At 53.9% G+C, this 14,395-nt stretch overlaps 2 protein-coding genes across 18 annotated transcripts in view; one reads left to right on the plus strand and one right to left on the minus strand.

The window, feature by feature from the left end:
- PLEKHG3 (pleckstrin homology and RhoGEF domain containing G3) overlaps positions 1-1,825 on the plus strand; it is a 42,442-nt gene extending 40,617 nt beyond the window's left edge. For all 15 annotated transcript variants that reach the window (XM_049113248.1, XM_049113256.1, XM_049113249.1 and 12 more), the window contains one exon: positions 146-1,825. In XM_049113248.1, the coding sequence (XP_048969205.1) occupies positions 146-879 (734 nt within the window). In that variant the 3' untranslated portion in view covers positions 880-1,825. The remainder of the gene's footprint in view (positions 1-145) is intronic.
- Positions 1,826-3,112: 1,287 nt separating this feature from the next.
- The window catches only part of SPTB (spectrin beta, erythrocytic), a 146,736-nt gene continuing 135,453 nt past the window's right edge, over positions 3,113-14,395 (minus strand). For all 3 annotated transcript variants that reach the window (XM_025442705.3, XM_025442704.3, XM_035720205.2), the window contains 4 exons: positions 9,217-9,464; positions 6,502-6,675; positions 6,269-6,311; positions 3,113-6,140 (listed from right to left, as the gene is read on the minus strand). In XM_025442705.3, coding sequence (XP_025298490.1) covers positions 5,973-6,140; positions 6,269-6,311; positions 6,502-6,675; positions 9,217-9,464 — 633 coding nt within the window. In that variant the 3' untranslated portion in view covers positions 3,113-5,972. The remainder of the gene's footprint in view (positions 6,141-6,268; positions 6,312-6,501; positions 6,676-9,216; positions 9,465-14,395) is intronic.

Below are 14,395 nucleotides of genomic sequence, written 5' to 3' on the forward strand. Positions count from 1 at the left end.
TGTGGAAGGTGAACGTGCTTTCTCCCTTCCCAACCAAAGCCCCGCGAGCAGCCGTGCCTGGAACGTGAGCCCAAGGCCGTGCAGCGTCCTCACTTGCCCTGCCCGCTCCTGCTCAGGATTCAGTCCGCTCGCTCTCTCCTCACAGGGAAGAGGAAGCCGGTGCTGCCCCTCCTCAACCACGAGCAGACGGCGGCCCAGGAGCACAGCCCGCCCAGGCCCGGCTCGCCTCGGCTTTTCGCCTTCAGCCCCACTGCTGCCAGCCCGAAGGCCAGCTCAGCGGCGCCCCGGCCCTCCTCTCGGAGCCCCCTCAGCCCCTTTGACGCCGAGCCCTTCAGCTGGCCCGATGTCCGAGAGCTCTGCTCCAAGTACGCCTCCCACGACGAGGCCTTCCAGGCTGAGGGCAGCCGGCCCCGCGGCCCGCCCGTCAACCGGAGCCGCTCGGTGCCCGAGAACATGGTGGAGCCGCCTCCGGCGGGCAGGGTGGGCCGCTGCTGCAGTGTGGGCGCCAGGAGGGGCCGGCCGGGCCCGGAGGCCGCCCAGCCCCAGCTGCCCGGGATGCTGCCCCAAAGCAGGCCGGTGGAAGACGAAGCCCTGTATGTCACCGCAGACCTCACCCTGGAGAACAACCAGCGGGTGATCGTCCTGGAGAAGGGGCCCCTGCCCTGCCCCGCTGCGGGGCTGGAGGAGCGCAGTGGGCAGGGACCAAGCTCACCAGCAGCCACAATGAGACGGGGCCTGGATTTCCAGGAGACTGGAGTTTCCAGGAGCCCGGAGTATTGGCCAAAGGAAGAGGGTCCCAGGGACCCGGCGGACCCAGGCCAGCAGGGCAGAGTGAGAAACTTGAGGGAGAAGTTCCAGGCCTTGAACTCCATAGGATGACTCTGAGTCCTGGGAGGAGCCGTGTGGCAGGGGAACTCCGAGGAACCTTGGAGTGCTTGCCCACAAGCCTGCGCTCCCCCTGCCCACGTGAGCCCCTGAGAGGATGCTCTGGGGTACTCAGCAAGTGTCTTCACCTGCTGGGAATGCCCTGGCGCTTCCCTGGGCTCATGGCGACTTCTGCAGGCCCTTCTTCCCACCGGGGCCAGTGTGGGCACTTCCCTCATATATAGTTCTTCTCTGGTAAGAAGCCAGATATTTAAGCTCTCCTCTTCCTGGTGAGAGCAAGCCATGCTCAGGCCTCCAGGGCTGGGCTGACCACTGCCGGGCTGAGGAGAAGGGGGAAGGTGGCCTGGGGAGGCTTTGCTCTTTAATTGTGCCTTTTCTTAGGATCCAGGCAGGAACAAGACCCATAATTTATTGCTTTCCATTCTGTGGTGTATTTGTGTGCACACGTGTTCCTGAGTGTGTGTTCTCCCGTTGTTGATTCCTCTCCTGTGAAGAATGTAATGGACTTGGTTCAGGTACTTTTGTAGATTGTCTTGCTGACTCTGTGGTTGTCGCTAACGTATATACATTTCATTATTTGCCAATGGTGCAATAACCGCTGCTGACCAACCACCCATGTGTGGCTCCTCATTGGGCCTTGCTGGGATGGGGAGAGCTGACCGAGGTCAGGGTGTCTTTGGGAGGCGGGCTAGGGATGGTGGTGGCTGCATCCACATTTTCTCCTCCATCGTCCATGCTCATGAAGCCTAAGGCACTAGGGTGCTTGCAGGGGAGGTGGGGGCCGTGGGATGTGCAGGAGGGAACTTGTTCTCTGTCCACCCTTGCCTGGTGTCCTGTTGGCAGGGGCAGGCACTGTGCTAGCCTTGAGCTCTCTTCCTCAAGGACCAAAGTTGGACTAAAACAGGTGAGGAAAATGAATGGGACATTCAGAAATTTCCAACGTCTTCTGTGTTTTCTCTCTCGCTACTTCTCAGGAGACACTGTAGGAGGCCAGGATTCTAAACTTAGAGCCTAGACATATCTTAAGGTGGCTTGCAACATGGTGTGAGGAGAGCAAATGCATTTTTTCTTTCTATTCTCAATGTGTCTTTCCTCAAAAGGGCTGGGATGCCTGCCTATTCCTTTTTTTTTTTTTTTTTTTTAGATTTTGTTTATTCATGAGAGACACACAGAGAAAGGCAGGGAGAAGCAGGCTCCCTGTGGGGGAACCCGATGTAGGACTTGCTCCCAAGATGCCAGGATCACTCCCTGAGCCAAAGGAAGATGCTCAACTGTTGAGCCACCCAAGTGTCCCACCTGCCTATTTCTAATTGGGCTTTCTGCCCTATCTCTGTGGTGGACCAGCCTTGTTGATCCTTTTCCTACAGGCAAGTGTTCCCACAGGTCTGCTGGATCAGGGCTGTGTGAGCTTCTGATCTTGGAGGAGAGACTCAACCTGAAGGCGGTTGTGCAGAGTCCCTAAAGAGGTTAAGAGAAGAGTGGAGGCCAGGGGAGGCCTCTCCCAGGCAGAAGCAAACAGGGCAGAAGTAGCCTACCTTCTACCCTGAATGTTCTGTGGCCACCTCCACTGTTGATGAGGATAGTTAGCTCCTACCAGGCTTGGGGTATGATGCTCTCAGTAGCCATAAAGCTACTGGAGTGAGAGTCTAGCCACGTCACCCAATTCATCTGTGAATTGAAGAAAATGGATAATGTACTGCTTCTTGAACTCCCTGACTCAGCCTTTTCAGTTGTAGCGAACACTTTCCCCAGGTGATCCTTAGCCATCTAGATTTGACTTGGAACCTTGAACTAGTTCACTGGTTCTCACTACCAATGAGCGTCATCAGTGGAGCCTTTTGAAAAATGGTGATGCCAGTTTCATCCACGTAGATCAAAAGAAATCACCCCCCTGGAGATGAATCTCGGGCGTGGCACTTCTAGTGATTCTGATGTCCAGTGACAGCCAAGATCTCTGTCCAGAGCTCTGTGGGGACGGGCTTGCAGCAGACCCTCAAGATGGTCGAATGCATGAATGAGCAAGCTTCTTGCAAGGTCTCAGGCAAGGCACAGCAGCTGCGTATGGGCATAAGACTCCCCAGGTCCCCAGGGACAAGCCAGAGACTCTGGCTCTCCCTCTGTCTCCATGGTGGTTCCCCCCGCCCCACCCTTTTGCACACTCAGCTACCTCTCTGTGGTCCAATTCAAAGGGAAACAAAACTAGTCAAATAAGTAACTGAGAGAAAGATGGAGCATTATTGATTTATTAGAAAAACTAGTAAATGGGTTTTCTCTGGTTGGTGGAAGCACATTTGAGCAGGTGGAGGACAAGGCCCAGCTGGCCCCAGGGTCGGCGCCAGATTGTGTGGTCTGTGCCCAACAGGGGTGCAGTCTTGTGTAGCTGCCTCCTCCCTTATGTCCTCCCTGAGCTTGCTTGTCCAAGGGACCAAGCCATATGGTCCTCTGGATCCTTGCCCCCTCCCACTAGAGGGAGGGGAGAGAGATCCAGGAGCAACCTTGGGGACCCTGGTAGCCCTCCGATAGGCAGGAGAGAGAAGTGATGTGGTGGGGACACTGAGCCTTCCACAAGTTTCCTGTTATGGATGCTAGTTGTGGGGGCTGGAGGGGAAGCCTAAAGGCCCTCCACACACCCCCTCAGCCAATCAGTTGAGGCCAGGGGATGAAGGGGATGGAGAGAGGGAAGAAGGACCACCTGACCATGCCCAGAAGGAGCTTCCTCTAAGCTGCCCTGGGGAGGAAGCCTATTATGCTGGTGTGGACTGGAGCTGTGTTGACCTAGTTTGGGAATACTGTTAAGAGACTGCAAAGTAGAAAATGTAAGGAGGGGAAAACCCTTGCCAGGGCACCAGGAGCTTAGTCCCATGTGGCACAATCTCCCAAAGCTGGGCTCCTGTAGCTTCAGTCCTGTGGGTTGTCTTGGGGCCTGTGTGATATGAGAGGGATGTGTGGGGCACTGGCAATAGATGGTGGGTCACATGCAGCTGGCTGCCACTGCCCAGTCTGGGGGACCTGGGGTGGTGAAATCCTACCTCATCCTTTGGGGCCCTTTCATTCTTTGGACCATGGAGTTACTTGCGGGAAATTTCTCACGTCAGTTGCTACTTTGGCACAAATGGAGGGGTGGGGGAGGGGGTCCCTTGTCTCCCTAAAGACTGGACTGGGGAAAGAATTGAGGAAGACTCTTGCCACTACCTGCTCTTCAGTAAGGAACGTGCTATTTGCCCTGGAGCAGGACATCCCCTCAGATGCATCAGAGGCCTCCTTCCTTGCCAGGTGATTATAGTCACCTCACTGCCTCCTGCCTTGGTTTCCCCAGATGGAGGAGGAGGCTGGTGAATGGTATATACTAGCTTCCCTGTAGAAGCAAAGAGGGCTGTAGGATTAGATGCATAGAGGCCAAATGAAGACCCTGGCTACAAAGGTGGGACCATCTGATCCGGGGGTGTCAAGCTCCACTGAAGAACTTAGCTTCCCCTTGACAGGGAGGTATTGATCTCTAAGTTGTGCCTGAACTAGGGGCTCCTGCCTGGGAAGGCCTAGTAACAGTGCATATGTACCTCTGTATTTGCTACCTGAACCTCACCCCCTTCCAGAGGAATCATCTCAGTGTGTCTAAGGCTCCTCATAAGGAAGGTGATGGAATAGCAGCTGTAGGCCCCAGGGATGTTTATGGTCTCTTCAGCAGGAAACACCTGCTGCCCCCAATTTGACCCCTCTTTTGAACCTAAACCCAGATACGATGCTGGGCTGGAGCTGTATTGCTTTCAGAGAGGTGGGGGAGATACTTGTTGAAACGAGTGCCCTCTTCCCTCCAGAAGTCTGATCCAAACAGCATGGGGAAGGCTGTCTCTGGGAAAATAGGGTCCAGGGCTCGTTTTGGCTGTGCTTGAGGAAGGGGGTGTTAGATGTTTGGTGACCTTTGGTGACTTCCACAAGACCAGGACCTTCAGGAGAAGCTGAGCAAGGGGTGCCATACAGCATTTGTTCCAGTTGGCCGGGGCTTGTGTCACATGGGTAATACCCAGATGTGGTTCTGTTTGCCACCCCAGAGTGATAGGTCATGAGATTTGCTGTCTGTCCAGCCAGGACCCTCAGGTGGTGCCAGCTGTGGCTAAGACACCTTGGGCCTTTGGCTTTGGGATGCTTTACTGCAGGTGCTGGGCACCCGTCTTCTCTCTCTGGGGACCTGTACTATCCCTAAGGGACCTTGGGTCTGAGCTGGATAGTGCTGGTTCGGGAGTCGGGGAGGATCCCAGCGTGGAGGGGCAGAACCGTGGGCCGCGTCAAGGTCTGTCGGCCGCCTTGGCCTCTTGAGCGCTCTGCAGCTCTGTGTTAAGAGGACCAGCTTGAGAGCTTTTACTCCCTTTTACCACCTGGGCTGGTAGCAGAGGGCACCGGAGGCAGCAGGAGGCCCTTGCATTTAGGACCCACCAACCTTGGGAGGTGCCCCCCACCTTTTTTTCTTTTTTTTTTTTTTTTTTTTTTTTTTGGTGAGAGGAAGACGGCGAAGGGATGTGGTGGCCCCTGAGGTGAGAGTCCAGTTCTGAGTAAGCCCAGTGGAGAAGAGGCCCCTTGAGTTCCAGCAGCCCCTTGGCTAGAGCTAGAGCCCTGTGCGCCTACCTGAAGCTCCTTCCTCATGCCCTTAAGGGGCAGGTCAGGCATCTCCAGTGTCCCCTTCCCCCATCCCCAAGTGGGAGGTGGCCCCAAGCAAGACCTGCTTTGGGAGTGGGCAGCGTCTGAGGAACCTCCTTCATCTTCTCCAGCTTTTGTGGGGCTCGGGGGGTGGGGAGGCAGGGGCAGCAGGGTGGTTGAGGAGGGCGGGTGCCCGGGAAACCGTTTTGCGCCCCAGGGGCCCTGGCCCTTGGCGGGGAGCCGGGGCTGCACGGGGCGGAGGCAGGGAGGGCAGCGCAGTGGGCCAGGCCGCCGCCGTCATCGCAGTCGGAGCAGGCAGGCGCAGGCGGCGGCCGGCGCGGGCCGCGGGGGGACCGGGACCGGGACCGGGACCAGGACCAGACCCAGGCCCAGGCCCAGGCCCAGGCCGCGCGCCCGCCAGTCCCTCCCGGCCCGCCGGTGGGGCGCCAGAGAGGCTACTTCTTTTTGGGGAAGAAGCTGAATCTCTTCTCCTTGTCTTTCTTGCCGAGGCTGGCGTCCGGGCCCGCGACGGAGGGCAGGGGCAAGCTCTGTGCCTTGACGCGGATGCTCTGGGACTCGTTGATGGCGGTGCTCACGCCCTGCAGCCAGGACAGCATCTCCTCCTGCAGGCCGAGAGGGTCATGGGCCACAAGGGAGGGGGTGCCCCTGGGACTTAGGTTGTCAGGGAGACGACTGCTCCTTTGTCGGCAGGGGTCCGGGCTAGGCCTGGGCTAGGCCGCCGAGCACTCACCTCATCCTTGCCGTGGAAGAGCCACTCACTGCCGTTGCTCAGCCTAAGACAAAAAAGGGTTTCCTGCTGGAGCCTGGAGCCTCCCCATGACCTGGAGCCTCCCAGGCAGCACAGCACCTTTGACTCAAAAAATCCCTGAGGGGCAACTTTAGGCGTGGAGCTGGTCTCATACAGGGAGCTCCTATCCAGCCACGAATGCTGAACTAAGTGGCCAGGGACAGGAGGGGCCTCACCTCAGCTTGAAGACATGCTTCTTCTTCTTGTAGTTGGCAGCAATCTCACAGATGGCGTGTCTCAGGGCCAGGGGCTCCTCCCCATGGTAGGGGACCCCCAGAGCCAGGTTTTTGGCATCCTTGTAGAAGGTCAGCTCACTGTTCCGGAGCACACAGTACAGATTGTTCCAGGACCTGCGAAAATACAGGGTACAACAGTTCTGGAATCCATTCTTACAGCTTAACCAATTTTTTCTTTATTATACCATTTTTGCCCCAATAAGTAATAACACATTTTACAGTTAAAAAAGGCAATAAAAATCATCTGCATGTAATTCCACTACCAAAAACTAGCTATCAACATTTTATATATTTTCTTCTATTCACATATATATAACGGGTGGCTCAGTCAGTTGAGCATCCAATTCCCAATTCTTGGTTTCAGCTCAGGTCATGATCCATGCTCATCAGGGAGTTGGGCACCATGCTTACTTAGCAGGGAGTCTGCTGGAAATTCTCTCCCCCTCTCCTTCTGCCCCTCCCACTCATGCCCACTCTTACTCTGTCTCTAAAAATAAATCTAAAACAAAAAACATATGAATATTTTTACATATCCTTCAAATCTTTCCTAAAAATAATTTTGAGTTGCTATATGGTACCCCATTCTGTATATAAATAATCCCTTTAGTGATGGGCCTTGTAATTACTGGAAATTTAAACAGTGCAATTTAAACAGCACTGTGATAAACATTCATGCATAAATCTTTGCTATAACCCTGATCTTACCTTGAAATACATTTCTAAGAAGTAGAATTATTGCATCTAAGAACAACTGTGTAAACTTAACTTTCAAAGCCTTTCTGCATCCATGAGTATATGTGACTCTCACCACTGAACTGTGAATAGAGTAGCATTTTGTTCTGGTTGTTAGTTTTTGCTTTATTGAGATATGCCCAGTATACTGTCCTAGCATTTTTTATTTTTATTTCTTTTTAATTTTTTAAAATTTATTTATGATAGAGAGAGGCAGAGACACAGGCAGAGGGAGAAGCAGGCTCCATGCACCGGGAGCCCGACGTGGGATTCGATCCCGGGTCTCCAGGATCGCGCCCCGGGCCAAAGGCAGGCGCCAAACCGTTGCGCCACCCAGGGATTCCTGTCCTAGCATTTTTTAAAGAAACACTTTTGTGCAAATCAAGACTCAACTGATGTTTGGTGACAAGCTTAGAAGCTCATGTGTGGGCTAACCTCAGCCCCTTCACTGACCAATGGGACATGCGGTGACTTCACTTTTCATAGGAATGAATGCTGGGGAACAGAGCAACAGTAAGCTTTTCGTCCTCCTCCCTCCCCCCCTATAGGGGGCAGGAAGGTGGAGGCATGCAGGGCACAGAGGGAGGAAGGATAGCAAGTTCAAAGAGAGAACTTGACCTGTACTGGACAAGCTGGCAGCAGAGCCCTTTCATGGAGCCCAGGATTCTGACACCCAGAGAAGATCCTCCAGGAAAGATACATCTTTCCTGTAGCTCTTACTACCTTCTTTGAGCTTGTAGCCCAAGGAAGGCCGTTGCTAAGGAGGAGCTGTATCCTGGAGTAAAATCCTGCCTTGAACAAATGCCTTCTCTGAAATTGTTTCTCTATCTGCAAAATAGAAACCTTGATATCACAAGGTGGTTGTGAAGATGTAATTGGTCTTCACAAAGCCTGGCACATAGTAGGTGCTCAGTAAATGCTGGTTTCCCCATTTCTGGTGGATTCTGTATCAATAATAAACTTCAGGGTGGTTGGGTCCCCAGGTTCATTTTTGGAATTTGAGCTTTAGTATGTCCCCCTGCCCTGCCCAGACTCTGTATGCTGCCACTTGGCCCTGGGAACATGGCTGGCTTCAACCTCGTGATGCTGCTCTGTGTCCATGAGGCCCTGGCATGCTGCCTGAAAACAGAGGCCCCCAGGGACCTTGGGTAGAAAGCCCTGGACAGACTGAACTCAAGGACATAATTGCCTCAGAGCCAGGAAAGGACACAGCCTTCGAATGAGTTCCTCAGGGTCACAGAGTTGCTGTATGACAGCACTGGGAGGGACCTCTGGAAGCCATGTATGCCAACCCCATTCTCCTATTTGACAGCTGGGGAAACCGGCCCAGATTGGTTAAAAAGTGGGACTTGGTCAAGGATCTATTGTTACTGTCAAGACCTTACCTGTTACCCAGCCCTGGGATAAGAATAGTAGCTAGTATTCACTGAGAACCTACTCTGTGCCAGGCTTGGGAATCTGTACCAAGGTGGCAGGTTCTCCTCATCATGGGGAAACGAAGGTGGAGTAACTTCTACAGGGGCATAGGGTTTGAACTCATCGTTCAAACTGAAGATATGCTCTTCCCATCATGCTGGCCCAAAGGGGGGCCCGGGAGTTCTCAGAAGGCATTCTCTCGGGGATCCCTGGGTAGCTCAGCGATTTAGCACCTGCCTTGAACCCAGGGTGTGATCCTGGAGTCTCGGGATCAAGTCCCACATCAGGCTCCCTGCATGGAGCCTCCTTCTCCCTCTGCCTGTGTCTCTGCCTCTCTCTCTCTCTCTCTCTCTTTGCGTCTCATGAATAAATAAAATCTTAAAAAAAAAAAAAAAAAAAAAGCATTCTCTCCCCTACCACATGGCTGTGGTGTTGCACAGGCTCTGCAGGTGGAGAAGCCCCTGGGAGCCGCCCGCCCCACCCACCGGGGGCCCCTCCCTCACACACCTGTTGGATGCCTTCTTGTTGGGCCCCTCCAGGTCATGCTTGCGTCCCAGGTAGCCCTCCATCTGCACGCTGTACCCGTGGTCCCGCTGGGCTGGCAGCGTTGTAGGCTCATCACCCTCGCTCAGAGGCGTGTCCAGGACCTTAAAGAGAGGCTCTGTGGCGGGCCTCTCATCCCCACTGGATTTCTCCTGCGGCCCTGGAGGGAGGGGCGGCTGCAGGTCCTGAGGCCACTGCCTCTCTTCTTCCCCCTGCTCAGGGGCATATGGGAGGAGCACACCTTGCTAGGGGTTCAGACCCAGGGGCGGCTACTCCGCAGGACCGGGAAGTATGAGCCCCCGCCCTCCCCAGCCTGGTTCCTCTCTGGTTCTGCTTCCCTAGACTCTGCCCATGCCTCTGGCTCCATCCCCACTCCTTCCTGGCCTCTAACATAGTGACAGGAGATTCTTTGAGTAAGCGGAGGGGCCTGGGTGATGACTTCAATGCTGGGGCTTTCCGGTGCTACTGGCAGAGCCCTGGATCACTGCGTGGCTCCAGGCCCCTACCCCTGCTCCTGCAACTGAGTTACACGCAGGCACCAGCAAGATTTCATATGAAGGCTTCCGCTGCTGACACAGGTGTGAAAAACATGTTCATGGATGTTGAATAGAAACCGCTGGTACCTGCTTGTGTCTAAGGCCCTGGAGCCAAGGAGACCCGGCTGTAAGTCTCGCCTATCACCTTATAAAGGAGAACCTGGATCCTCCCTGGTCACAGTGCTGGACTAACTGGTCCTGCTCCCGTCCTTGCACAGGGAGTTGTTGGAGTAGGGCAGTGGTTCCTAACCCTGGCTGCCTTTTACAATCACCTTGGGAACTTTAGTAAAATACACCCTGGAGTGGGGTCAGCACGTTGGTGTTTCTGAATAAGCTTCACACTCTGTAAAGAGCAGCTGAAGTCGAGAGTCACCACAGAAGAAGTCATTGCTTTGGGGGAAAGCTGTCGCTTTTAGTTCCCCGTACTTCCCTGTGGGTGGTGGGGTGCTCTGCCCCCTGCCAAGTGAGGGGTGTACATCAGACATCCACAAGGAGGGGAGCAGACCTCCCATTCCCCATATGCAGAGGCCTTTGTGATCTTCAGAAGAAGAGGGTAGGACTGATGGCCGCAGTGGGGGCAACCAGGAAGGGCACCTATGGGTAGATTCTGTGTGCCAAGTGAGCATGAGCGAAGGCAGCCTAGCTTGAGCCATCTGGTCAGAGCCCTGCCTCAAAGGCCTGACTTCTAGAGACCTTACAGCATCAAGCGTCAGGTCCTTGAGCAAGTTACGTCCAGACCCGTGAAAGAACAAGGGCCTCAGCCGAGGAGGCCCAGAGCCACCCCCAGGCAGGAGAGACCATCCCCTTTGCTATTTGCTTCTTGCCTGACAAGGTGGAGGCCTGGAGGAGCCAGAGTAGAGCAGGGACCCTGTGCTCCCCATTGTGGGTCCTTCAGACCATGTATCCCACCTGAAATAGAGAAGTAGTGGATGGGAGAATGTGGACACTACATTGGATAGCAGATTGAAGCTTTACACCGAAACACACTGGGTATGCTTTTTAACAGCTCGAAGTGACCAAAGACTGCCTAAGATGTAGTAAAGCAATGGACGGACTCAATGCAGATGTCTGACGCAGTGGTTGGAAGAAAGGTAGTATCCCATTGAATTAGGACTGACCAGTATATAGTTTTGAGTTGGGATTCCAGTAAGATCTCCTTTAAAGAAAGGATAATATGACTGCAAAGTTAGAAAACCACTAACCTAGTTTAACACCTTCAATCTACGAGGAAATCTATGCTCAGAGAAGTTAAGTGACCTACCCAAGGCCACGCAGCTAATAAGTATCAGAAGTGACAGCATGCACTCTAGAATTAGGCCAGGGATTTGTTTTGTTTTGTCTTTTTAATTATGTCTTTAGGTCTTTTGTCTTTTCCTGTCTTAGAGCCCCATGAGAGCTGTGGCTGGCTCATACTCATCTTTAAGTATCTGTAGCATACTTGTATCTTCAAGTGTCTGTAGTGAGCTAGCATTGGCCACAAGGATCTAGAGGCCCCAAAGCCCTGCCTGGATCATCCTCTAGCAGGAAGGGAGGGCAGGATTGGCAGGGATGATCCTGGGAGCCTGGGAGCCTGGGTTTGGGCTTTTGCTGGGGCCTCATTCAGGCCACCCCTCTGATTGGGTATAAAGCTTGGTGGTGGTGGGGGTGGAGGGTGGATCATGAATGCAGAAAGTGGAGCCTCTTTTCATCCCCTGCCTCTCCATCTGGCTGCATGCTCCTCTTGGTTATGGGCCAGAGCTTTCCCTGCACCTGCTGTGGGGTGTCACTGCCACGTTTGCCTTTCCTCACTCAGCTCCTGCCCTCCTGGGACTGGTTTTATTAGGGACTGTATCCACATATTCTTCCCATGCTTCTGTTCTCTTTCCTTTCTCTGAAATAAAGGCAGCTTTTTCCAGTACTGCCTCCCAACTTAATCCTAACCTTTCTTCTTCTTCCACCTAATAAGCGCCTGACCCACATTCCCTAGCAGGGATATTTGGAGGCCATGGCCTGCATGATCAAAAGTTGCATGGCCATGTCATGGGTTTGAGAAAACAGGGTTTTCCAATGTATGCAAAGATTTTTTTTTTTTTGTGCTCTTGACTGTTCATGTGGAGATCATTTAAAAGCCACTCTGTCCCCTCCGTGGCTAGGGCTTGAGGAGGAGCCAAGAATGAGGGCAAGAGGTGGAAGTGTTTGGCAGTTGATGCCCCCCTCCCAGGTCTAGGGCCAGCAGAGCTGCTCTTCTGGGCCAAGGGAGGAGCCACTGATGAGAAAGATGGGGCATGGTGGCCAGAAGGACCTTCTTTCCCAGGCCCCAGGGGGAAGACAGCTTTGTGCTGTCTTCTTAAAGCTAGGGAAGGGCGAGGAGGAGGTGAGCATTTTCCTGCTGCCCCTGGAACTATGCTGTGCTCGGATATGAAGAGACCACCTTGGCCTACAAGGGAGGGATCTGTGGACAAAAGAGCACCAAGAGGGGATGGTAGGTGAGGAGCTGGGGCCCAGAGCTGCTACATGCGTGCTGTAGAGACAGGCACGTCCTGCCAAAGGGCCCTGGAGAGGGGAGATGATCTAAGATTCCCTTCTCTCCTCCGTGTTGTAAGGTAGTCGGCTGCTTCAGTCCCTAGCTCATGAGGACGGTGCACAGATCACACCTGTACTGTTGAGGGTACCTCGCCTGCAGATACCACTGCGAGGGGCTGAAAGAGGGGGACTGGAGGAAATTCTAGGGGTCAGGCTGGAGCAGTTGAGAAATCTAGACTATAAATGGGAGTGACAGCACGAGGGAGAATGGACTGAGGTGAGGGCTGGAATAAGGGGAGGGGCTGCCTGCAGTGTGGAGCCAGATTCTCTGGCTTGGGGAACAGGTGGGTGAAGTGGGGGCGTCTGAGAGGAGGGTGGGTGAGCTGGCTGCTGGGATCACGATTTCAGAGGAGGGCAGGGGACAGGCAGCATTGGCTGCCAGTTGGGGGACATTGGGAGGAAGAGGCACAGAGAGGAGAGGCTTTGGGGATCTCACAGGATTGTAGTCAGACGGGGAGAGGCCTCAGTTCCTAACGGACAGAGCATGGCCACCTCTTCTCAGAATCTTATAAGCTTGACTTTTAAGGGTCCTGGCTTGCTAGGAGGCTGGCTTGCAGGGGAAGTAGGCAGAGGGTCGGAGGTCTTCTCCACAAAGGAGGTACAAGAAGGGGAGAGAAGGGGGGACAAGATGGGTACATTTCTGCTCTGGACTAAAGGAGTTGAAGGTGTACTTCCAGCCCCAGCCAGCTGGTGGCGTAGAAGACAGCACACAGATGACCAACTCTCCCAGCTCTCAGGAGAAAAATAACCTGGCCTGGGACCATGGGGTGTTTTGGAGGTTCTAGAAGATGCTCAGTGAGCCCAAGCAAGGAAACACAAGTGAGGGGCCTTCTCTCTAAAGGAGAGGTTGATAAGCGAGAACAAGGGGAGGAGGATGCACCTCAGGAAGAGCGATCCCACCTGTGATGTGATAGTCATGCCCACTGATCTCACAGCAAGGACTGAGCTCAGAGTGTGTATTCAAGGGGACTAAGGGGGAGGTGCTCCGGGAAGGTTGGTTTGGGAGGGCTTTGGCGATGCTAGAATTCACATGGAGAATGCTTCTTTTAAGAGATGAAGGACTGCAGTGATGGACAGAGCAAAAATGAAGGGAAAAATGAAGACAAGTTATCTAGTAGATGCCAGAAGTTCTACCTATAGTCTCTCTCTCGGTACTTAACACCTGTGAGGCAGGTCTCAGCACCACTTTCATGGATTCAGGGAAGTGAGGGTTAGGAAGATTGAGCAGCTTGCTCAGCCACACATCCAGAGAGGAAGCAGATTTGTTTGGTCCCAAACTCTGTGTTCTTCCTACAAAATCCTGCTGCAGATACTTACTGCTCCAGAGGAAAGCACTTACCCAATGCAGTTCTCGGTTTAAAGGAGACAAGATGAGGCAGAGAAAACCTGAAGGGGCCAGAGGAGGGGCTTGGGGCCATACAAGACCTATCACCGGATGCCTCAGGCACTCAGATAGTGGGGGGAGCCAGCCGCTTCCACAGCAAAGAACTGTATGGAACTCCCCCAGTGTCTGCTGTCTGGGCGCTTGTCCTCTGGAAGAGGGGTGGGGCGGATTGTGCACCATCAGCTTGGGAAGACAGTTCAGAAGACAGTTGTTTACAAGAGAAGAAAAAGAGTTAGTTTTGTTGGGTTGAAAGCAGCCGGAGAAATGAAGAGATGGCAACTTAGGGTGAGCAGAGACAAGTGCCTCCAGAGAAGGCAGGCAGGAGCAGCTGGGGTGGAGGGCTTTCACAGAAGGTGGCATGAGGGAGCAAAGTGGCTCAACATGGGACCCCAGGGGACAGCCATCTGAGATGACAACTGGGACACCAGGGAAGATGATGGGGCGGGGGGGTGGGGGTGGGAACCAGGTGAAGTGAGAGGAGTGTGCAAGGTCTCAGACCAGGATGGGGAGACCTGGTTCACTGCCATCACAGGCGGGAGGACAGTGGGGCTTCCTTGGGAGCAGTCTTCACTCTTCCTGCCACCAATATGGGCTCTTCCAATCCCTGCCCTGGAGAAGCTGGTGGCTGCTTCATCCTGTGGTGACTCTGAGCCAGCCGCTC

Source organism: Canis lupus, chromosome 8, assembly GCF_003254725.2.
Source record: "Canis lupus dingo isolate Sandy chromosome 8, ASM325472v2, whole genome shotgun sequence".
Taxonomy (NCBI): Eukaryota; Metazoa; Chordata; class Mammalia; order Carnivora; family Canidae; genus Canis; species Canis lupus.